Here is a 23,929-nt window from a genome sequence, read left to right as displayed (position 1 = left end):
TAAGTACTGCTTAAGAGGGGCTCTACCGACTGCAGTTAACCCCTCATCTCAGCCTGCGGCTCACACTCCAGCTCTAGACATGTAGTTTTCAGCAGTTGAGCAAGAGCTGGATGAATCCTTGCATCCACAGGAAGAAGAGCCTTCCCTGAACATGGAGGCACAAGCCATAACCCCAGTATTGATTAGGCTAAAGCAGGAGACCTAGGAATTTGAAGCCAATACTGTGCTAAAGAGAGATCCTACTTGAAATCAACCAAAGGCAGAGGCTTTATATAGATGTTTATAAAAAGATAAAATGAAAGAAAGAATAAAGCAATTGCAAGAACTTCCCCCCCACCCCGGGGGCTGGAGAGATGGCTCAGAGGTTAAGAGCATTGCCTGCTCTTCCAAAGGTCCTGAGTTCAATTCCCAGCAACCACATGGTGGCTCACAACCATCTGTAATGAGGTCTGGTGCCCTCTTCTGGCCTGCAGGCATACACACAGACAGAATATTGTATACTAAATAAATAAATATTTAAAAAAAAATTCTCCCCCAAGATTTCAAAAATGGCAACAGTACTTTTTTTCAGTATTTGTTTTGTATTTAAATTTTTTTGTTTTTGGGGGGACAGGGTTTTTCTGTAGTTTTGGAGCCTGTCCTGGAACTAGTTCTTGTAGACCAGGCTGGCCTTGAACTCACAAAGATCTGCCTGCCTCTGCCTCCCAAGAGCTGGGATTAAAGGCATGTGCCACCAGTGCCCAGCACACTTAAAATTTATATATATATATATATATATATATATATGGAGAGAGAGAGAGAGAGAGAGAGAGAGAGAGAGAGAGAGACACAACGTGAAGACCAGATTGGCTTTGAATGTGTCCCAAGGGCTAGGATTAGGGTTATGCGGTACCACACCAGGCCCCGAATAGTCAAATACTGTCAAGTGTGAGGCTGTAATTCAAATGTTTGATGCTCTGTGAATAGATCTCTTACCTGAACTGGACCACAGCACCAACTGTGAAGATGTATTTTAAGTTTTCTGACTCTACTGTGAAGGGGCTCTCTTCCCCAAGACACTGTGACAACAGCTGTATTAATACTAATTCTGGCAACCTTAACTCTCTTAAAAATTTTAAGATGGCTTCCTTGGGGATGTCAATGTAATAACTGCAACACACACAGTAACAACTCTGTCTTCTTTCTTGCAGTTTGTGCTTCCTTCTCTCATCTTCCTCCAGCGAATAACCTGATTGCTGGCCCTGCCCGGCTTATCTTCTGTGGGAAGACCTCCGGGCTTTTGAGTCATGTAATGTCATTTGTTGGTCTGATGGGTATTTTCTTAAAATGTGCAAGACACCTGATTTGATGTTTTCAGGAGTCTGCTTATTAATCAGAAAGCTCTGTAAACACGCATGAATGGATTAGTGGTGCCTACTTTCAGGCTAGGAAGAATTGTCTTTATAAAGGGGCATTTGTTTTTCTATGTTCACATTCCTCTGCATTCTTCTGAAGTGTGTGTTCTTCTTTTTTGTTTTTTTTTTTAATATTTATTTATTTATTTATTTATTGTGTATACAATATTCTGTCTGTGTGTATGCCTGCAGGCCAGAAGAGAGCACCAGACCTCATTACAGATGGTTGTGAGCCACCATGTGGTTGCCGGGAATTGAACTCAGAACCTTTGGAAGAGCAGGCAATGCTCTTAACCACTGAGCCATCTCTCTAGCCCCCTCTTTTTTGTTTTTTTAAAAAAAGAATCTTTCTCATTTTACATACCAAGCCCAGTTCCCTCTCCCTTCCCTCCTCCAACTCCCCTGAAATGTACTCCTGATAAGTGATGGCACAGACAATAAAAGCCACGCCACATCTAACACGGGTAAGAAAGCTTAGCACATGCCCGACAGTGGTGGTGCACATCTCTGTGAGTTCAAGGCCAGCCTGTTCTACAGAGTGAGTTTCAGGCCAGCAGAGCTGTTACACAGAGAAATCTGAAAAAACCAAAGCAAAACAAAACAAAAAGACAGCACAGCCCTCTCAGCTTAGAGGAAGGTGGCCATACTTTCAAAGGTCTGCCTCATCTCAAAAGTCAAGGAGCCTTTTACTCTTAGCGTGACAAACATTTTTATGTAAATACTAGACAGTAAGCTGGAGTTTTAGGCCTAACTAAAGATGGAAGGAAAGAAGCTGTGTTCAGCTCTGGCCTGGCAAGGAGCACGCGCCTACCTGTACTTGGATCTGCAGCTCTTTGTCCAGGAGCGCCCTCTTCTTCAGGATCTCAGCTTTGAGCTGCTCCTTGTGTTTGAAGAGCAGAGCAGAGAGCTTGCTGGCATTCTGCTTGCTCCGCTTCTGTTCCACACTCTCCTCGCGCTTGCGTTTCTTAGCCGCCTGTTTCTCTTCTTTATCTATCTTATCCAGAATATACTTCATCACCTGGTTACACACAATCATTCTAGAGAAAAACACACAACCCTTGTAATTTGTAACATTGGCTGCTTCACCCTGAAAGGTAAGGCACCATTTGTCTATGACCCTAATGATGCACAACTGACTGCAGAGTTTCAAGGTGTGACTATGAGCCACTCCTAGCATTAAACTTGGGTAAGACCAAAGCCAAACCAAACTGTGCAGACTCTCAGGTGGGCCTGTGACTCTTCCTACCTTTGATTTTCTTCTCTTTCAGCTGGAGTCATGGTCTTTTTCTGTTTTAAATGTTCTATTACAGCATTATGCTTCATCACCACCTTGAGAACAGAACAGATCCATAAATGCACATTTTTATAAGACACAAGTCCAGTTAGCACACAGGAGGAAGCACAGCACACGCTGGCCTTTGAACTTGTAAGCACTGTCTAACTAATACAGATAGAAAGCTGCTAGGTGGTTTCAGGCTCTTACCGTGCACCACGCACCAAATTTCGCTAAGCACTTGACATTGCTTATTTCCCATTAACACTGAAATGCAGGTATACATTTTTGTCAACTAAACACTGAGACAAAGCAATCAACCAACTTGCTTGAGTTTAAATAGGAAATAACACATCCCAAAATTTCACCCAACTCTCATGCTCTGAAGGGCCTCACCCACTGTGCAACCACCAGGTTGAAGAGTACCCTGCTAGAGAGTACAAAGATCTGGAAAATGGATACTGAGGTAATACTTGGTTTACAGATGAAATAGTACAAGAGCTGGGATTTGAACAAGTCACAGAGGATGTACGCTCAAAGAAAATATTAACTTACACTTTCACAATCATGTACATGATGGAATTTAATCCTAAAAATCCCATGTGGTTGGAGAGAGACGAGTTTTAATGTAGATATAGCTCAGGGAGAAAACAGAGCTTCAGAGCTTGGTAAGACGTGAAACCTCTTTTGCTTAGCGCTGATGGGGGCACATGGCTGCTGACAGGAGTATCCTCAGAAAGACTGCTGGTCACCAGCTTCGTTTTGGCAGAACTCTAGCTTTCTAAAGCGACTACTGCACCCAGGTACTACTCCATGATGCCCCGCTACACATCACCACCTTACACGAAAGCTAGGGACAACATCTGGGTTTAAGACATTTTTACAAAGGTGTGGCAAATAATGCAAATGAATTCAGTCTGCCCACAATTTGCTTAGTCAACAGGCAAATGAAAGAATGACACTTGCAAATCAAATGCCTTCAAATGAATTGCTACATTGTGACGGTGGCCTTACCACTTGGTTTTCTACCAAGGAAAGATGGTTTCTAATAAGCACTGATGCTACATGTCCATTAAGGAGTCCCAAATCAGAGGCAGCAAGCAGTGCTTCTGGTCTTCTAAGGTTACCCACCAGTGACCTCGTCTCATTCAGGAAGCCTACCACAACCAAACCACTAAGTCTACCGCACAGCACAATAATTCACGCTACTGAACATGCTGCTTTGACTTAATGACTTTACCTGTTTCTGAATGATTTCACTTTGGTTAGAAGCTTGGAGGGTGTGTTCACGCTCAATTTCTATCTGCTGCTTCTTCTTTTGCTGCTGATCCCTGAGTTGCTGAACCCTCTGCAACTGCTCTTGCACACTGGCTGCCTGCACTGTGACCACACTCTGAACATGCTGAGTCTGCACAGCACTGCTTTGCTGAACTTGAATGGGTAACTGCAGTCTGATTTGCTGGGGCACACCACCTTGCTGAGCCTGTATCTGAGCCACAGCCTGTGACTGGATCTGAGAGAGAGCCTGGACTTGCTGGAGCTCAGGCACAGCAATGACTTGGGGCTGCAGCTTTGTTTGGAGCTGAGGATAAGACGGGGACGAAACAGTAACTTGACTTAATGTTTGTCCTGGAGAAAGAGTTTGAGTTGAAGACTGTACCTGGGGCTGTGACTGTGGCTGGCCTTGGGAAGGTGTCTGCAGAGATGTGGGGGGCGGGATTGGAATCGGCTGTGAGGTTGTAGTCTGAACCTGGGGTTGCTGTCCAGGAGTCACTTGGGATGGAGTTGATGGGCGTATTCGAGTCAGTGGTGGGCTCTGGACGCGAACAGGAGACTGTCCTTGAACACTGTTCTGAGGCTGACACTGTTCCTGGGGTTTAGATGACTGTGCCTGGGAGGGCTGTGCTTCAGAAGGGACATGGGACGAGACAGCTGGCTGGGTCTGGACTTCAGGCTGAGTTGGGGACTGGGGTTGGGACTGGGGCTGCGCTGCAGGCTGAGGAGTCTGTGGCTGGACTTCTGCAGGACTCACACTTGATGACTGAGTTGGCGCCATGGTTGTGGCTGGCTGGACCTGGGGCTGGGGTGACAATTTACTCTGTTTTTGTTCCCCTGAACCTGTTAAAAAAACAAAAACAAAAAGACAAAGTGATTTCCCTGACTCTAGGACGGAAGCGTGCGGTGAGAAGATTCTGAAGGGACCCTGAAGCTCCAGCAGAGAAGAGGTGAGCCTTTTATTCAGGTGCGCTAAGATTAGGCATCTCCTAGGCTGAAGAGTGAGGTATTTCCTGCATGCCCTCTGCACGTCATCTAGGCACTCTGAGGCAGACTCTGTCAAGCTTTCCTCTTCTGCTATGGCCTGGCAACAGACATTGACAACTTGTAGGAGGCTGGTCAAGTGCTGGGTGGACTCACTCTCCCTAAGCTCATCTCCAGGGCTGGAGAAGGAAAGTAGGTACAAGGGCCACAGTATCCACTGTTCCACCCCTCCTTTCTATGATTTTGTTTCACTTTAATGGGGAAGGGTACAGGAAGTCTAGGAACAAGGCATGGAAGCACAGAAGCTGGCTGTATCAGCAGTTAAGTTGTTAAGCAGACTGGAGGCGGAGTACTGGGCCCTGCTACTCCATAGCAGAGTGATAAGCGGCAACAGTGTTTCTACCTGCTGCTGTAGAAGTGGTAGTGCTGCTGCTGCTGCTGCTGCTGCTGCTGCTGCTGCTGCTGCTGCTGCTGCTGGTGGTGGCAGCAGTGGCGGTCGTGGCTGTTGTGGAGAGTGGGGTGAAGAGAAATCGCTGAACGGTACCATTGGGCATTGCAGCTTGCATGAGCTGCTGCCCTGGCCCAGGAAGGACAGTCATCCCCTGAGGTATCAACTGCAACTGTCCAGTGGTTTGACCCTGTCCTTGAATTACTACTGTTAAACCTTGGTTGCCGCCCTGTGGAAAAAGCAGACAACACAGAATATACAGCAGTCAAACCACGAATATGTAAAGGGCTTTAATGTAATCCTTTCTGTTATGAAGACCCTCCCCTGCAGCGGGACCAGGAAAACTGAGGGGGAATCTGTGTGGAACAGTGATGTCAGCACCTCAGATTTCCAGTCCAAACTTTCTAATGGGTAGCTAGCCATTAAGCCACAAGCAACACACCTGCTCCAGATCCCATTTAATTAGCAAAACGAGCCACTGAGCAGGTATTGATCCCTACAATTATGAGTCTGAGGACTATCATGTTCAGGTCAAAATTCTTCCTATATGTGTATGTGTGTATATACATATATGTTTCATGTATGTGTCCACCCTGTTTAAGAGAGGGTCTCTTGTTGGCTGCTGTAAATGCTAGCTGGCCAATGAATGTCTGGAGAGGTCTTTGCACCACTGTGTGGCTTTCGTATGGGTTCTGAGAGTCCCAACAAGTCGTCAGGCTAGTGGAGCAAGAGCTTTCTCAGGGACTAAGCCTCTTCTCTGCACACTCTGGGTAGTTGAGTATATTTCTGCAGTTTCTCATTTTGCCCATACTCCCTGTAGTGTGCCTGATAGGCGAGCTCAGTTCTACCTTCCTTTACTTCTCTGTAGACATTCAACTTGAGACTATGTGAGCTGGGATGTGCTCAAACCACCATGACACTCAAGCCTTCCTTTATTCTGAACTCTCATTAAGTTGCCTTGGGTGGCTTTGAACTCACTCTGTAGCTTAGTCAGGCTTTAGAATGAACAGTAACCCCTGCTCCAGTCCAAGCAGCAGAGATCACACACCTATGGTACCAGGCGCAGCTAGGACTCATCTTTGCTTCTATTGTCCTAACAACTGAGCCCAGTGGCTGTGTGCATCAGGCAAGGCTTGTACCAACTCAGCTATATATCCCTAGCTCTTGGGTTTTTATTTTTCCCAAAATTCAATTTATAAATTACTTTAATTAGTTAATTAATTAATTAATTAATGGCTCTTGCAACAATGTCTCCCTTTGTGGTCCAAACCATTCTGGAACTCACAAGTGTCTTAGCTCCCCCTCCTGAGTGCCTGGTTAGCACTCTCTGTGTGTTGTAAACAGAGCTATGGGGCTTGGGAAGACCAGCTGGGAGTGCTTGCTTAAAATGTGCAAGACTTTTGGTTTGATCCCGGCATAGGAAGGAAGGGAGAGAAAAAGAAGGAAAGGTTAAGAAAAAAGAAGGTAGTTGGAAGTAGTGGCACATGCCTTGGGAGATAGAGACAAGCAGATCTCTATGAATTCGAGAATAGCCTGATTTATACAGCAAGTTCTGGGACAGTCAGGGCTATACAGAGACCCTTGTCTCAAAAGAGACAAAAAGAAAAAGTGAAAGTACTTACAAAGATAGGGTAGTATCTTTGTAATTCCAGAATTTGGCAGGAATAGGCTAAAAGACTGTGAATTTGAGGCAGACTTGGATGACAAAAACAAAGTAAGAAAGAGAAAGAAAGGAAAGGAGTGTGCAAATGGATGGATGGGAAGCCAAGAAGTGCAAAACCTTAGGTGCAATTCACAGCACCTCATAAACTGGGTGTTGGCAAACACCTCTAATTCCTCAATTCCACAGCTCTATCTCAGGATATGTAAAACACTGTCTTAAATCAAAACAACAAAAGTAAAGAATATTGTACGAAGATAATTTTTCACCTCTCAGTTACAACTTTTGTTTCAGTGAACTGAGTATGTTTTAAATGAGGCACAAGGCACTGGCCCACCCTCATGGTCTCCTATGTGTGGTCAATCAGGCCAGTACCAACTGATTGAAAAGCTTGTCTTTCCTCAGCAGTTTGTAAGGCTACCATTGATGTACCGCAAGTACCCAGCTGCATGGAGGGCCACGCTGCATATTAGTGAAGCACTGCAGGAAGCTTTTGTTGTTCTGTTTGTTTTGTCTTTCTTGGGAAAGGGCTCGATATAGCCCAGAACTTGCTAGGTTGTCATGGATGATCCTCCTGTTTCTCCTTCCCAAGTGTGGGCATTATGGGCGCATGTCAGCATTCCTGATTTATGCAATGAAACAGATCCGCCCAGGGCTTTGTGATACTACACAAGCACTCCACCAACCACGGTGTATCTCCAATCTCTGTTGCTTCACAGTTGTTTTAAGCACACGTGTAACATGGTATATGTGCTCCCTCGTGCATGCACATGGATGTCAGAGGATGACACCGGCTAGCTTCCTTATGTTTATGAGCTTGCTGGAGTATGTGCACATGAGCACTTGGAAAGCACAAGAGGCGCTGGATCCCCTGGAGGAGGGTGTTCAGATCCACCATGTGGATGCTGGCTGGGACTAAAACTGGGTCCTCTACAAGGACCATTTCTCTAGTCTCTTCGGTCTCATTTAAAAGACAAGACACTGAATGTGGCACGCAGAGTGTCTGCTACACTGGCTGGCCAGTGGGCTTCCAAAGACTCACTTGTGTCCCTCCTAGCTCTAGAGCTACAAATGTGCGCAATCATGGCTGCTCTTAAAATTTGTTTTTTACTTTTAAATTGTGTCTGTGTGTATCCCCAGAGTCCGGAAGAAGGCATCAGATACCATAAAGATGGAGTCACAGGAAGTTGCAACTGACATGGAGGCTGGAAACTGAACTTGGGTCCTCTGAAAGATGCACTCTTTGCTGCTAAGCCAACTCTCCAACCCTCACAGCTGGCTTTTTTTGTAGATGATGGGGACGGAGCCCAGGCTCTCATGCTTGTGCAGCAAGCACTTAACCCAGAGTTCTGAAATCTAGTTGCACACAAGCAACTAGATTTGCTGCTCTTCAACAGCATCAGTGTTCTTGTTAATGTCTCCCTATGCCAGCAGGGGAGGCTACCAACAGGCGCTGTTGTGGAATACTAGTTGAAGATGTGTTACATTTGTTTTTGCTGTGGAACACTTGTTTAATGATGTAAAGATGTGTTGCATTCTTTTATGTTACATTTGTTTAACTTTGTAAAGCTGTGTTATTTTGCCTGTCCAAAACACCTGATTGGTGTAATAAAGAGCTAAATGGCCAATAGAGAGGTGGGAGAGAGAAAGAGACGGGGCTGCCAGGCAGAAAGAATGAGAGAACTCCAGAAGAGCAAGGAGTGAGCAAGCAAGCAGCAAGGAGAAAAGGAGGAGAGGAGGATGCTAGGGGCCAGTCACTCAGCCAGTCTGGAGTAAGAAGGAAAGAAAAATAAACAAGAAAGATAGAATAAAGAAAGGTAAAAAGTCCAGAGGCAAAACGCAGTTAAAGAGAAACAGGATAATTTAAGCTAGAAAAGCTGGCTAGAAACAGAAAAAGCTAAGCTAAGGCCGGGCATTCATAAGTAAAGAATAAATCTCCATGTATGTATTTGTGAGCTGGATGGCGGGCCTTCAAAGAGTAAAAAATAGCCAACTACAGTGGGCTTTTGGGAATTTGATAGAGGACTGGACAACGATATTGGATGTTGTGGGCTATCAATTTAATGCACCCAAAATTTTGCATTTTTTCTATGAAAATTACCCAATGAAGTTTTGGAAAATGAAAGACTTATCCCTTTCATTGTTACAACTCCTAACTGAGGGACTCTAAAGAGCGGAACATTATGTTGCCAATAATAAGTATTCTTGTTTGACTCCAGGAGGCAGCCATTTCTTCTCTGTGTAATTTTAAAAGGTTTTACTTATAGGTATGAGCATTTGCCTGAATGTGCATCTGTGTTCTGTGTGCATGCCTAGTGTCCATGGAGGTCAGAAGAGGCATCAGATCCCCCTGAAACTGCAGTTTTAGGTAGTTGTGGTGCTGGGAACTAACCTGGGTACTCACTCTGCAAGGGCAGCCAGTGCTCTAACCTCTGAGTCACCTTCCCTGCCCCAAGCAGCCAATTCTAGAAGGATATATACTTCAAAATTGACCTAACATCAAATGTAAACTTCAGCAAAAATAAGACTAGCTCTCAAATGAAAGCAAAGTCACTTACGTGGCCCTGTGTTAACTGAGTGAGCTGAGCCATGGTGAGCTTCACTTGCCCTTGCTGGGGGCGAGGGGGGTGGTGGGGCTGAAGGCTGCAGAGGACCAGCTGCTGTTCCTGGACTTAGACCTTTCTGCCCAGGTGCAGAAGAAGCTGTACTTGGAGCGGAAATGGCAGTGGAAACAGGCTGCCCTCGGATGATTTGAGTCACCACTTGTTGGGGAGCACCTGCGTGAACAAGATACCCTCATTGATCACACGCTCTTAGTATACTTGGAATTAAAACAGTCTGACACTTCAGATGAATGCAGTTAATTTCAATCTTCAAATAGACATTTGGTTGCCAATAACCCAAGATGAGTACAAACACAGGACCACAGCCAAAGAGTCCTACTAACTTCAACAGAGTGAAGAAACAACAGTACAGGCCGGCCAGGTAACGTGGTGCACATCTTTAACCCCAGCACTTGGGAGGCAGACGAATATCCGTGAGTCCTAGGTTAGTCTGGACTACATAGTGAGTTCCAGGACAGCCAGGGATACAGAGAAATCCAGTCTCGAAAACAAAAGGCATTTTCTTGGTCATGAAGTAAATCTCAGCTTTTGGGCTGCCTCCATCTGGGTGTTTTCTTGGGAATAATGTACATAAGTCTGGTGGCCTTATGGGATGACTTAATAATCAGCACCAAAAGCTGTTTATTATTGCTCCTCCTCCTAAACTTCTGAGTTGTTCTCATCCATTCTCTCAAGATGAGCCAAGTGATATGAGAGCTTCAGGGACCCGACCCAAGACTATGTCTTGTGCACTACTGATCAGGAATAATACACAGAAAGTTACCATTTAAGATATGGGACTGCTAAACTACTACAGAAACACAGAAAAGATTGCTTCTGGGGACTGGAGAGATGTCAGCAGTTAGAGAATTTGTTCTTGTCGAGGACCCCAGTTTAATTTTCAGCATCTACACGGCAGCTCACAACTGCCTATAATTCCATCTCCAGAGATGCACCTCAGCAGACACTAGCCATGAGTATAGTGCACAGATATATATTCAATGAAAACACTCACACATGTAAAATGAAGTAAGTAAATCTAAAAACAGACTGGTTCTGGTCAGTAACATGAGGATCACTGAGATAATCCAATACATATGTTCTCTTTGAAATGTCATCAAAAAACACATTCAAGCCACATGTCCTTAACCAAAGTCATCTCTATAGGCCCTCTTTTTGGATTTTCACTGAATTTTATATCTCCACTCCCCACCCCACACATGCCAGGGCATGAAAAGCAGGGCCTTATACACAAAAAGCAAAAGCCCTACCATCAAATGCCAGGTCGAGGTCACAGTCTTCAACTCTTAATACCATATTTGTATCTGCTTACAGCAATTTGTGATTGATTCAAGGTCTGACATTGCCTTTGCATTTTACATGTACAAAAACCTTTGTTCTCTCGACGGTAACGGTCTGAATGCTATCCTTTATACCTGCTAGAGGTCTGCCTTACTCACTTTGTAAGTGAAGCTGAAAAGGAGACAGAATGAACAGCATCTCTGTTCGTACCCCACCATGGATTAGAAAGCTAATGTGCACTTAAGCACTAATGCAAATTGGTAGAGAGGCTAAACAGAGAGGAGTGTTACAATTTCCTAGACGTGTTGTCCACATACTAAAACAGTAATGCTTCATGTATGAATACCTGGCTGCACCATCACAGGGGTTCGAATAATTGCCTTGCCTAGTGTTGATTGTTGGAGGGGTGTTCTAATCACCGTCATACCAGGACGGATCTGAGGTCCCGTGATTACCTGTGGACAAACAAAGACAATGCATTAAAATTGCGAGAGCAGGTGTGGTACAGCACGCCTTTAACCACAGCACCTGAGGCAGAGGCAGAGGGATCTCTGGTCTACAGAGTGAGTTCCAGGACAGCCAGGGCTACATAGAGAAACTGTCTTGAAAAACAAAATCAAAACAAAAAGAGAGATAAAACTGCTTCAAAATGACTAAAACACACTGGACTTAGAATTCAAGTTCCTTAAACATTCTACAGAGATAGCAGAGAATGGCACTATTTTATATACATATACAGGAGACAGGGTTCTGCTACGTAGCCCTGAAACTCACTATGTAGACCTTTGCCTCCCCACTATTACATTTGAAATGTAGTCAGTGCTGGTATAAAGGTGGAATTTTGAAGATAGAAACTTTAATTCAAATGTAGTATGAATTTGTTGCCATTGATGACAAAAATTGCTGGGAGACTAAGAGGCGGAAGAAAGGCTCAGCTTTGTCACTAGTGCTCAAGGAACCTGGAGAATATAGTAAATCAACAAAAATCCAATATCCTGTCACAGTTTAAAACATGACATTAATGACCACATAACTTCAGTTTTATAACTAGAGCCAGAACATTCTGACTTTTAAGTTTTTTCCATGATACTAGCACCAAAGAAATGCTGTACCTCATATGTGCACCTAATAGCTGAGATACGGTATATGTCAATCCACTCTTTTTTTGTTTGTTTGTTTTGTTCGAGACAGGGTTTCTCTATGGCTTTGGAGCCTGTCCTGGAGCTAGCTCTTGGAGACCAGGCTGGCCTCGAACTCACAGAGATCCGCCTGCCTCTTCCTCCCGAGTGCTGGGATTAAAGGCGTGCGCCACCACTGCCCGGCTTGCTTGCTTGCTTGCTTGCTTTTTCTTTCTTTCTTTCTTTCTCTTTCTTAGATTCATTTATTTTATGTGCATTGGTGTTTTGCTCACATGTTTATTTGTGTGAGGTTGTTGGATCCCTTGGAACTGGAGTTACAGTTGTGAGCTGGCATTTAGGTGCTAGGAATTAAACCAGGGTCCTCTGGAAAGAGCAGTCAGTGCTTAACTACTGAGCCATCTGTCCAGCCCACAATCTGTTCTTTTTTGACCAGAGAATATAGATGAATTAAAGCAAAGGTGAGAGAACTCTTGCAAAAGGGAGGTGCTTCAAGAGAGGGTTAGGAAGTAAAGCCTGTTTCACTGCTATTCATCAAGTCATACACAGTTCTCTCTAGAAAATCTTGGCAGGGCTGGAGAGATGGCTCAGCAGTTAAGAGCACTGACTGTTCTTCCAGAGGCTGGGGTTCAATTCCCAGCAACCACATGGTGGTTGCAGATCTCTATAATGAGATCTGGTGCCCCCTTCTGGGGGTAGATACACATGCAGGCAGAACACTGTATATAATAAATAAATAAATCTTAAAAAAATAGAATTAAAAAAAAGGAAAATCTTGGCAAATAATTATTATCTTTAAACGATACTAGTCAGTATGCAACTAACCAAATGCCAAGCGGTAGTGGCACACACCTTTAAACCCAGCATTCGGGAGGCAGAGGCAGGTAGGTCTGTGAGTTTGAAGTCAGTATGGTCTATAGAACAAGTTCCAGGACAGCCAAGGTGACAGAGAGAAACCCTGTCTTGAGGGAGAAAACAAAACAAAAAACCCACAAATATCTATTTTTTCCAAACTGGCAGTTCATCACAGATTAAATCATAGTGAAGGAAGATGAATTGTACTGATATTGAAAGAGACCACAGGAATGTTACCCTTATGTGGTCAACACTCCTCCACAGAGAAATCCTTGAGGAACACTTACCTGGGACGTGGTAGTGGTTCCCGCAGAGGCTGAGGTATTGGGCCTAATTGTTACTGTGGCAGTCCTGGGCTGGAATGAAGTAAAGGTCTGCTGACTAGGACCCGTCGTCGATGGAATGATACCCAGGACTTTCTGCTGTACCTGGACCACGCCTTAAAGAGAAATGAAGAAGACATGAGGCACTACCCTTCAAGGAAAGGCATCAGGTTCTGCTCGGCATCTGAGGAAACTACGTGTGGTGGGTTGCAGAGTGGGCTACACAGAATGTGAGACCTGACGACTGAAACCAGTGAGGAGGAGATGGAGTGATGGCGACAGCATGATCTGGCGAAGGTGAACTCAAACTCTGTGAGGTTCCCTTACCTCCTTGTGTTGCTGGCACATTTACAGCGACAATCTTGCTGTTTGCAGGAAGTGGCAGTTTGGTAATTACTTTTCCTGCCATAGTGACGGGATTGCCTGTAATTTGGAACGTCTGACCTGTGCTGGCAATGGTTGTAGCAGAGGTGGCAGCTGTGCTGGTGGCTAATGGGGTATAAGACATTTAATAAGCTTTAGATTTTAAAGAACCAGCAGTGCAGTGACTTCTAGGAAGGGCACCGATGCACGAAATGCGGCTCATCTGTATTTAATAAAATCACTCCTCTCTGCTCCAAGTGCACTATGTGGTCAGTGAAGGCGAGGACCGCAGAGAGAAACTCCACAAAGAGCAACTACGACAACAGCTGCACAGCCTGCCTGCGCAAGCAGTGGAGCAATGCTCTCAAGAAATGAAGGCCAGAGATGCCCCCTCTCCCCCACGATGACAGCAATGTTTCACTCAGCCCAGCCCCACCTGAGTTGGACTGGCCTTGTTTCACCCACGTGGCAAAGGTTTGGTGGAAGTTCTTGTTTTGCTGGAATGTTACTGTGGCAGGAGACCCAACTTTGGTGGCTAGCACCATCTTCGTTCCAGGGGTGACTGAGCCACTTAAGGGAGCCACCATCACCTTCTGAGCTGGAGAGACGGTGCTGCTTGTGCTGTTTGTTGGGGATGTGGTAGACGCAGCAATGACTGCAGGCTTCTGCTGCTCCAAACGTTTCTGAGTCAAGGAGAGAAAATGTGAACTCAGTTCTATACGACAAACCCCATTTTGCAGGATTTCTTGATCTTAAAATATCAAAAAGAAAGCATGCCTGTCTAATTTTTCCTTGGCTCAATCCCCAAGTCTACATGACTATAAATTGTCCATAAATAAAATTTAAAGGTTCAAAATGTTCTTAATAATATCTAGCTTTCAGAGTGAGAAGAAATGTGGGAAAAATCTTACTGGAGACATTAACACCTGTATATCGGAGTCAGAGCAGAAGAAGGGGGTGGGCCTGCTTCATGGCAGAAGCATAACTTAATCAATCAAAAAGAGAATGACAGTAATTTTTACCCTTACTATTCAGGTCAGCAAACTTGTGATCAAGCTAAATGGGAATTATAAATAGTTTTGAGACCTTGTTATTGTTTATTCATAGACAGAGTCCATTCTGCAGCCCAAATTGGCCTGCAAAGAACTATATAGCTCACTGTGATCTTGAACTTGAAGCAATCCTTCTGCTTCAACTTCCTATGTACTGGGACTAATTCATGTACTAAATAATTAAAAGGAACTTTAAATACTAGAGAAGGGAAGAATCTCATCATCAGACACCAGTGTTCCTGGGGATAGAGCTCAGTTGTTAGAGTGCTTGTCTAGCATGCATGAGACTCTGGGTTCATTACTCAGTACTGCTAAAATAATTCCATCTCTCGAGAGAATTTTCAAATTCAAGACCAGCCTAGGTTACAGAGCAGGGTCCACTCTCAAAAATCAGGATGGGTGTGGTGATGCATGCCTTTAATTCAAAGAGGCCGTTCTCTGTGAGTTCAATGTCAGCTGCCTCTATACACAAAATTCCAGGTCAGCCAGGAATACACAGAGAGACCCTGTCTCAAACAAAATAAAACAAAACAAAAAAATCAAAGCAAAATAGGTGGAAAGGACAATTTGTATGTTTTTAATGAAAGACTGGAGGAATTTATCCATAGTTAACCAATGGTGGTTTAATGAGAAACAGCAGAGTCTTCAAGAGGGAAACGTTAGGTAGGACTAACGTTTTATTTATGGCAGGAGACCCAACTTTGGTGGCTAGCACCATCTTCGTTCCAGGGGTGACTGAGCCACTTAAGGGAGCCACCATCACCTTCTGAGCTGGAGAGACGGTGCTGCACCTCATTTAGTAATACTTCTCACCAAATCATAAAGAGGGCACTGGAACATTCAACATGAGGGAACTGAGGCTCAGACCAGCTGGGCAACTGGCCCAAGGACGCATGAATGGGCTGTGATTAAGCCCATTAAGATCCATTCAATGGTAAGGTAGGCGGCGTGTCTTGAATTTGAGGATGCCTGACATACAGAGTAACACTGTCTCAAAACCACAAACAAGAGGTGGACATTGTGGTTCATGCCTGTAATTGCAGTGCATGGGAGACAGAGGCAGGAGGACTACTGTGAGTTTGAGGCCATCTTGAGTCACACATTGAGATTCGGGAAAGTCTGAGCTACAGTGAAGAGTCTCAAACTCTATTGAGTCCAAATCCCGGGCTTCACCTCTCCTCTATAATCATACCCATTCTGTTTGAAGTATTTTATACTAATGCCCACTTTTCAAAACAGAAGCACTTTAGTTTTGCATACTTAGAGATGTCATCTGATCAAATTAGTTAAAATAAAAACAGAGCAAAGAAACTGATACATAATTAAGAGTATTTCACTGGGAGAAAATGTATTAAAAACCTAAAGGGCTAGTCTAAAACAAATGAAGAAGTACCACTTTAGGTTGTATGGCAGAGATGACAAAAGCTACCTATAAAGGCAAGAGCAGCTTGGCGGTGGTGACAGACACCTTTAATACCAGTACTAGGGAGGCAGAGGCAGGCGGATCTCTGAGTCGGAGGTCAGCCTAGTTTATAGAGCAAGTTCCAGGACTACAAAGAGAAACCCTGTCTGAAAAAACAAAACAAAACAAAGAGCAGAACCAGCCAGTTGCTATAGTAACAGAGATGCTTGTGATTTTCTTTAAATTTCCATAGCAGAACTGAGCACATAACCCAAAAATGCTATTTTCTCAAATTTTAAGTTTGGAGAAAGACACAGTAATTTGGAAGAAACGAAATATTGAAATATGTGCTTTATAAAATATGAAAAAAGAATGGCTTGAAACCTAAAAAGTAAGTTTTTAAGATATGTGTAGCTGGGGCTGGAGAGATGGCTGCTGTTAAAGGATCAAGGCTTATTCCCAACACCTGCATAGTGGTTCACAGTCATCCATTAACTCCAGCTCCAGGGGACCTGACGCTGTCTTCTAAATATCACAGACTCCACACATGCATGTGGTGCATAGACAAAACACTCGTACACATGAAGCTAATATAAACGTGTAGCTATGTTGACATAAGTCACCTCTATCCTCCAGGCCCCCTCCCGTGATTCTCAGATAACAATACTGATCACTGTATGGGAGGCCAGAAAACGACTGACGTCGTGAGCACAGATCACCACAAACTCAGAGCCTTAGTAAAGTTGACGTCTTCACAGGCTGCATTGGAGTTCAGCAGAAAAAAAAAATCTTTCTATAAACTACTCAAAGAATTGTAAAAATAACCAGAAGAAGAATTTAACACACTGCAGCCAGGCACACAATTTGCCTGAGTTTGGCTGAAAAGGTCAATCTGCTGTAGTTCAGGGCCCTGCTGGCTGGGGAGGCCCCTTTGGGCAGTGATCCCTGCCTGCTGTCCACTGACCTTAGCCTGCTGCTCCACCGCTTGAGCCTTTTCTTTCTCCACTCTGTAGGGGGGAAAAGGAGCAACTCATCAGAAACTGTTTAATAAATTAAATCTGGTTGACTTTGGCATCATACAAAAGCATGGACTATTTCTGTTTTAAAAGAACATTTAGATATTTAAAAATAATAATACTAACACACTAAAATTTAGAAACAAGACTTAAACTACTTAGAGATAGTACATAACATCAAAAGGTAGAGAAAAGTTAATCCAAACGGACTACAGTGAGAGCTGACGTGGAAATTCTCTAGCTCTGAAGTGACAAAAGCACCAGTATGACCAGGCGTTAGCCGATTACCTCTCAGCAAAAGCCCTGATCTCCCAGAGTTCCAACTCCTCTTCTGCCACCCAGGTTTCAATGATAACAGGACCCGTCTGCTTGGGCATTTCAGGTCTCTTTGGCCGCAATGCACTTGACCGAAGGCCTTTCCGCTGAGGTGTGGGTGTTTCTTGGGGAAAGAAACCAGAATGTTTTCAGCAAGACTATTTGGATGGAGTTCTGACATCTCATCTTATGAAGCATGGCGGTTGGCAAACTACATTTTGTAGTTTGAGACAGGGTCTGTGCTACCTAGCCCAGGATGCCACCACCAGCCAAACTTTTCCTACAAACCCCTGAGAGCAAGTGGTCTACATTGCAATTCTGGAAAAAAGTGTCTGTGGCAGGAGAGCTGGCTTAGTGGTTAAAACCACTGTTTGCTATTCCAAAGGACCTGAGTTCAATCCCCAATATCTACATGGCAGCTCACAATTGTGCTTAACCTCAGTCTAAGGGGATCCAAGCACACACATGGTATACAGGCACACCTGCAGGCAAGACACCCACATACATAAATAATTCAAACAAACAGACAATGTCTGGAGGCTGAAGAGATTGCTCAGCGGTTAGGAGCACTGGCTGCTCTCACCCAGAGGACACACATGGCAACAGTTCACAACCAGCTCTAACTCCAGTTCCAGGAGACCCAAAACCTTCATCTAGACACACATGCAGGCAAACACCAATGCACAACATATTGAAAAAGAATCAGTGGAAAAACAAACAAGTCAAAGTCACATGCTGCTGTGTTCCAATTATTTGTAAAGCAGGCAGTCATCAAGGCTCATGGGAAATGGCTTGCCAACCCTGATAAAGGGCTTGTGGGCCTTTACACCCTTTCCTCTGCCTAGGACTCTATTCCTCATCCCTTCTCCACATGTGACTAAGAGCAATTCATTGTTGAGACTCCAAAATCAATACAATCTCTTTCAAGGATTTAACATTTCTAGGAGGAAAGCTGAGAGCTGTGACACTGGGGAAGGGGAGAGAAGGACAAATCCCTGGCAATACCCACTCCAGGGCTCACTTGAGACTGCTGCTCCTTGGCCTGCTAAGACTGAAACAACAAGGGGTCAGCTTGATGAAATCTCTCTCTCTCTTTCTTTTTTAAAGATTTATTTATTTATTATGTATTCAGTGTTCTGCCTGCATGTATCAGTGCAGGCCAGAAGAGGGCACCAAATCTCATCACAAATGGTTGTGAGCCATCATGTGGTTGCTGGGAATTGAACTCAGGACCACTGGAAGAGCAGGCAAAGCTCTTAACCACTGAGCCATCTCTCCAGCCCCCCCAGATAAAATTTCTTTGTCAATGAAAAAGAACAAGGGGAGTCCTGGAGAAGAGTAAGGCACCCCACAGGTACACAGAGCAGCAGAGTATATCTTTGATTGGTTCACCCAGGAAGCAAGGCCAATAACCACAAAGGAAGGGACTTCGCTGCTGTGCTGTGTGTGTTTGATCCCTCTTCTTCCTGACCAACACTGCCTTCCATGTAAGCTGCAGCATGGCATAGAACTCACTATGGAACACAAGCCATACTATCTTTCTGCCTCAGACCCCTGAGTGTTGAGTCTGTGCCACCGCACTCAGACTGTGGATCACAGCCACACTCAACCTTTGCTGGTTTGAAAGACTAAAGCAAAGCTGGAGTTCTTCACAGCTGAGCTGGCAATGCTCCCCCATCCCCACCCCGCAAGCACTGAGGAGAAAGGTTTCATTTGCCCAGTATAAAAAGGGATCCAAAAGGATGAAGAACATATAAATCTCTCAGTAAGATTTAAAATACTGTATAGTAAAGAGGGAGGGGCCTTGTCCAGGGCCCAGAGCAACAGTTAGATCCCAGGGAGCAGAGGGCAATAGAACCTGGACTCCAGGGAGCAATGTGAGACAGTGGTGGTGACCATACTGGAGGAGCTGCAGTCAGCAACAGAGCTTCCGCATTCAGCAGTGGAGCTTAGGCAGTCATCTCACCTGTAACACCCCGGAGAGGCAAAGGCCCAGGGGAACTGTCTCCTTGCTTCTGCTGTGCCTTCACATGCTTGCTGCTATGTGTTCCTACTGTACTTGGCATGGTGTGATTACTAAGTGAAAGAATCCCACTGTATCTAGTACAGAGTGACTGTTTCTTGGGAAAACCCCCTCCTCACTGGGGAATTTACTTGTAAATCATAATGAAGATGATCTTTACAGAGCAATGCTACTTAGAGATGTGAGATTTGCCGAAGATGGAAAACGACAAGGAAAACACTTATGTCCCGACATCCAAGGTTAGGTCTGAGTTCCTTGATCATGTAGCTTACAGAATTAATCACAGGTTTTGGTGTGCACCTTGAAAAAAACAATGTTGTGGAAGGAAATTAAATGACCCTATTGTGTGCACAGAAAAAAGAAAAACACATGGCTAGTTATATAGACAGACCGCTTGGCTGAGGCTTCGTAGAGCAGAGAGGACAGGAATCTGCTACACTGAAGCTGCCAACAGCTCCTACCAGTGCAGAAACTGGCCAAAATCTTCTCGGCTTGCTTAACACCTTGTTAATCAAGTTTTGCCCCCTTAGATAAGTCTGCTGTGTGTTTAGTAGTCGCCAACTTCACACCTTCTCTCCAGTTTCTCTGGACTCTGGCTCAGGAGATGCTGGAGTAGATCTGTTCTCTGCCTACCGACTGTGTGCCTAGAGAGCAGTGGTTGGTCACTGTGATAGTATCCCACTCTCTCCCAGGACAGAAATGACCTTATCAGTATTCTTTCAAGTGGGGGTTATCCCCTGTCATTATTCACTAAAATGAACTGTGAGTTAATATCAGTTAAAGGTATACATTTAGGGAGAAAATGTGCTTGTGAAGACATTTTCTCTTCTCATACTTAACATTTTCTTATTTATGCACATGTGCATGTCTCTTATGACTATCTTGAGTAGTTTGCATTAGTTTTTTTTTGTTTGTTTGACTTTTTCAGTTTTCGAGACAGGGTTTCTCTGTTTAACATTCCTGGCTGGGGACTGGAGAAATGGCTCAGTTGTTAAGAGCACTGGCTGTTCCTCCAGAGGACTTGGGTTCAATCCCCAGCACCCACATGACAGCTCACAAGTGTCTGTAACTATAGTTCCAGGGAATCCTATACCCTTACATAGACATACATGCAGGCAAAACACCAATGTACTTAAAATAAAAATAAATAAATTAAAAACAGCCCTGGCTGTCTTGGAACCTGCTTTGTAGACCAGGTTGGCCTCAAAATGATAGAGATCTGCCTGCCTCTGCATCCCAAGTGCTGGTGCATTAGTTTTAACACTAAGGATATTAAAAAAAAAAAAGATTTTAGTTTTATTTATATGCATGTGTGTGAGCCTGCATGAATTTATTTGCAGAAGCTCATGGAGTTCAGACAAGGGCCTTGAAGCCCCCTAAACTGAAGTAGGGGCTGGGAACTGAACATGAATCCCTGGCAAGAGAGGTAAGCACTCTTAACTGCTGAGTCATCTCTCCAGCCTCCAGTCTGTTCTTTGAAACAGGGTTCTATTCTGATGGCCTGGGACTCACAACGATCTCCTGTCTTGGCAGGTAGTCTTATTTATTTATTTATTTATTTATACTTTTTTCGGGACAGGGTTTCATCTGTAGGTTTGGAGCCTAATTTATCTATCTATTTATTTATTTAGATCCCCCCTCCTCCCCAGAGACAGGGTTTTATCTGTAGCTTTGGAGTCTGTCCTGGAACTCGCTCTTGTAGACCAGGCTGGCCTCAAGCTCACAGAGATCTACCTTCGGTGCCGGTAGTCTTACGTCTCAACACAGGCGTAGTTTGTGGTGTAAGGTAAGCAATTAAAGAGACAATTACTAGCAAATCTCAATTAACAGAACACACAGCCAACAGGTCAGTGATGATCTATTTTTTACCTTTTGGTGCTTCTGGAACTCCAATTGGGCAAATGATCTTCCTGATACAATACTCAGAACGAATGCCGTAAGGACCCACATCACGTCTCTTAATTATCTCTGTGGTTGTGATTTCAGTTTCAGATGTTTCTATGGGAACATGATTTACACACTGTTAATAATCATCTAAATATGAAGAAACTCAGAACATGTAGCACTTGGTACGTCTTTAAAGCTGTGGATCTGAAATGCCCTTTCAGAACATCTGGTTCATGACTAAGCGCAGCAACACTGCATGACGACAACAGTGAGCTTCTTCCCAGCGAGGCTGTGGCGCTGCTGGCTGTGCCTGCAGCAGGTTCTGTGTTGCTCCAGCAGACCATCCCTTTCCTTCTGATACACTGCAGGGGTTCCCTCTGTGGCCCAAGTTGGTATAAAACTTGATACATAAACCCAGGCTGGTATCAAACATGTGGCAATCCCTCCACCTCAGCATGAGTGACAGGAAGAAAAAAAGGACATAAGGTCCAAGTTAACTCCCAGAGGCAGCACCCAGTCAGAGCTGTGCTCGAGGATCCAGGAATCTCAGGCTAACTGACTCACCTATAATGTGAACCTTGCTCCTTAACCTTGACCTTATGGCATTCGGAAAACTTGAGCAAGGTTAAATTCTACAAAATAAGACAAGCATTTAATAAATTCACTGAATGGCACCTGATTTGATTTGATTTTTGTGCACTGCTAGGGGTCAAGCCCAGAGCCTTTTACATGCTAGGTTGAGTGTTATAGCCACAGAGCCATTTTTAGTTTCTTGGTTTGTTTTGTTTGAGACAGTTGCTCTAGCTGGCCTTTGAGCTAAGTAACCCAAGCAAGTCATTAATTAGGTCCTCTTGCCTCAGCCTCCCAAGTAGCTGACATTATGAGCCTGTGCTGCCAGGTCTGGCTACCTCTTCTGCTACATGGCCCCATGTAACTGAAGATGGCCTTGAAATCATAGGCGAGGATTACCTAGAACTTTCGATCCTCTCTCTTCTAGCTCCTCAGTGGTAAGGCTACAAGCATGCACCACCACAGCCAGGTTATGCAGTGCTAGGAACCTAACATGGGTCAACACGTTAGTGTGCAAGATATGCATTCTAGTAGCTAAACTATATACTTAGTCTGTATCTTTTAAACTTAAAGTCCAACTCCCTTACCTGTCCGTGTAGTCCCTCCTCCTGGAGGGGCTTTGGCTGCCATGTCATCCCATCTCAAACTGGCCCATAGTAACCGTAACATCAGGCTCACTCCCGCTAGGGATTTTACCGTCTGAAGTCTATACCTGAAAGAACAACCCAGATCAACTACATATAAACATACAAACACACACTCACACACTCTCTTCCTCTTAAGGAAACTGAAAGACATGTTTGTGGTGCTCACTGTAACCTCAGTGTCTCTAACATGGCTCTGGAAGACTGTGGCATTACATGTTCTTTAAAGGAACAGCTTGGAGTTCCTAGGATAACATTTAAATCATCTGGATTCATTTCCAATGCCATATAAATAGGTAAGGTTTTATCTTACGATCAGTAAGACAATAATTTAAAGATTTTTATATTAATCAACTAAAATATATGTATGAAAAACTATAATCAATAACCATGTTACTAAATAAGATAGAAGAATTTTGAAGGTAAAACCAAGATAGTTTTTGATAAACAAAAAAAACAAGAAAATGTTTATATTTTATCAAAGAATAAAACAAAACTAAAACACTGTAAGTGCAAGAAGACCTTTTTGAACTGAAGGGAATTTTGTAGTCCACGATGGCTCTTGAAAATGAACATTACATATACTATAAATACCAACAATGCGGTGAGTTTGGAATCCTATGAAGAAAGCCATTTCCAGAAACACACAATCCTGCATCAACTACTCTGAAGAAGAGAAGGAATCCAGGCTCATGTTTTTCCACAAGCATGAGTATAAATTTACTAAATATGCCTTTCTTTTTAAAAGTAACACTAAAGATACATATGAAAATGAATTTACTCAACCTCAATGAAGACTTTATCCTAAAATGGAATTCACTTTAATTCATATAAAAGCAGTCAGTGACTGTCAATTCCCTATTATGACCGGCATAAGTAGATTCCCCTTTGGACATTTTCATACTACACGAAGTGAATACACTGGCTGAATGCAGTACAGAGGAAACCTATACAGTGAAAATCATTTCCTTCACTAACAGGCAAATGGTTCATCTTAAGAGGACAATTTTGCACTGGAAAAGCAATGCTTTTTCTGTTACTATCGTGAGAGAAATGAACAACGTGAGAAGGTAAAGCTCTAGTCAATTGTTACTACACCTCCGACAATTTCTGTCTCCACCTGTGACATATTTTCTTCAGGTTAAGATCCCAGGAATCCTCGACCCTGAACAGAGCCTTTAAGATGCTGACTAGTGCAGGGATATTCTGGGAGGAACAAGGTGTCTGTCACTTTAGGCACGTCCCATGGAAAGTCTGTGCCAGTTTGATGTGTGAGGAAAACAAGCCACCTTTGCTTGTTCTCTAGGGTCAAACAATAACTTCAAATCCTCACTCTGCCTGTCTGGCCTCATGCACCTCCACTGTTCTGATGACAGAACCCAAGGTCCTGTACATCCCAGGCAA

The 23,929-nt window shown here is 44.0% G+C and overlaps 1 protein-coding gene across 1 annotated transcript in view; it reads right to left on the bottom strand.

Moving 5' to 3' along the window:
* The window catches only part of Bptf (bromodomain PHD finger transcription factor), a 105,644-nt gene that overhangs the window by 13,201 nt on the left and 68,514 nt on the right, over window positions 1–23,929 (bottom strand). Inside the window, 14 exon segments of the mRNA XM_085695954.2 lie at window positions 2,206–2,431; window positions 2,641–2,723; window positions 3,908–4,785; window positions 5,330–5,603; window positions 9,593–9,664; window positions 9,666–9,811; window positions 11,286–11,394; window positions 13,218–13,369; window positions 13,581–13,742; window positions 14,053–14,299; window positions 17,035–17,077; window positions 17,375–17,525; window positions 21,294–21,422; window positions 22,469–22,593. Of these exon segments, the coding sequence (XP_085552080.2) occupies window positions 2,206–2,431; window positions 2,641–2,723; window positions 3,908–4,785; window positions 5,330–5,603; window positions 9,593–9,664; window positions 9,666–9,811; window positions 11,286–11,394; window positions 13,218–13,369; window positions 13,581–13,742; window positions 14,053–14,299; window positions 17,035–17,077; window positions 17,375–17,525; window positions 21,294–21,422; window positions 22,469–22,593 (2,797 nt within the window).

The sequence above is a fragment of the Myodes glareolus genome, chromosome 9 (assembly GCF_982192425.1).
Source record: "Myodes glareolus chromosome 9, mMyoGla1.1, whole genome shotgun sequence".
In the NCBI taxonomy this organism is placed as follows: Eukaryota; Metazoa; Chordata; class Mammalia; order Rodentia; family Cricetidae; genus Myodes; species Myodes glareolus.
This window is presented reverse-complemented; position numbering and strand designations above follow the sequence as displayed.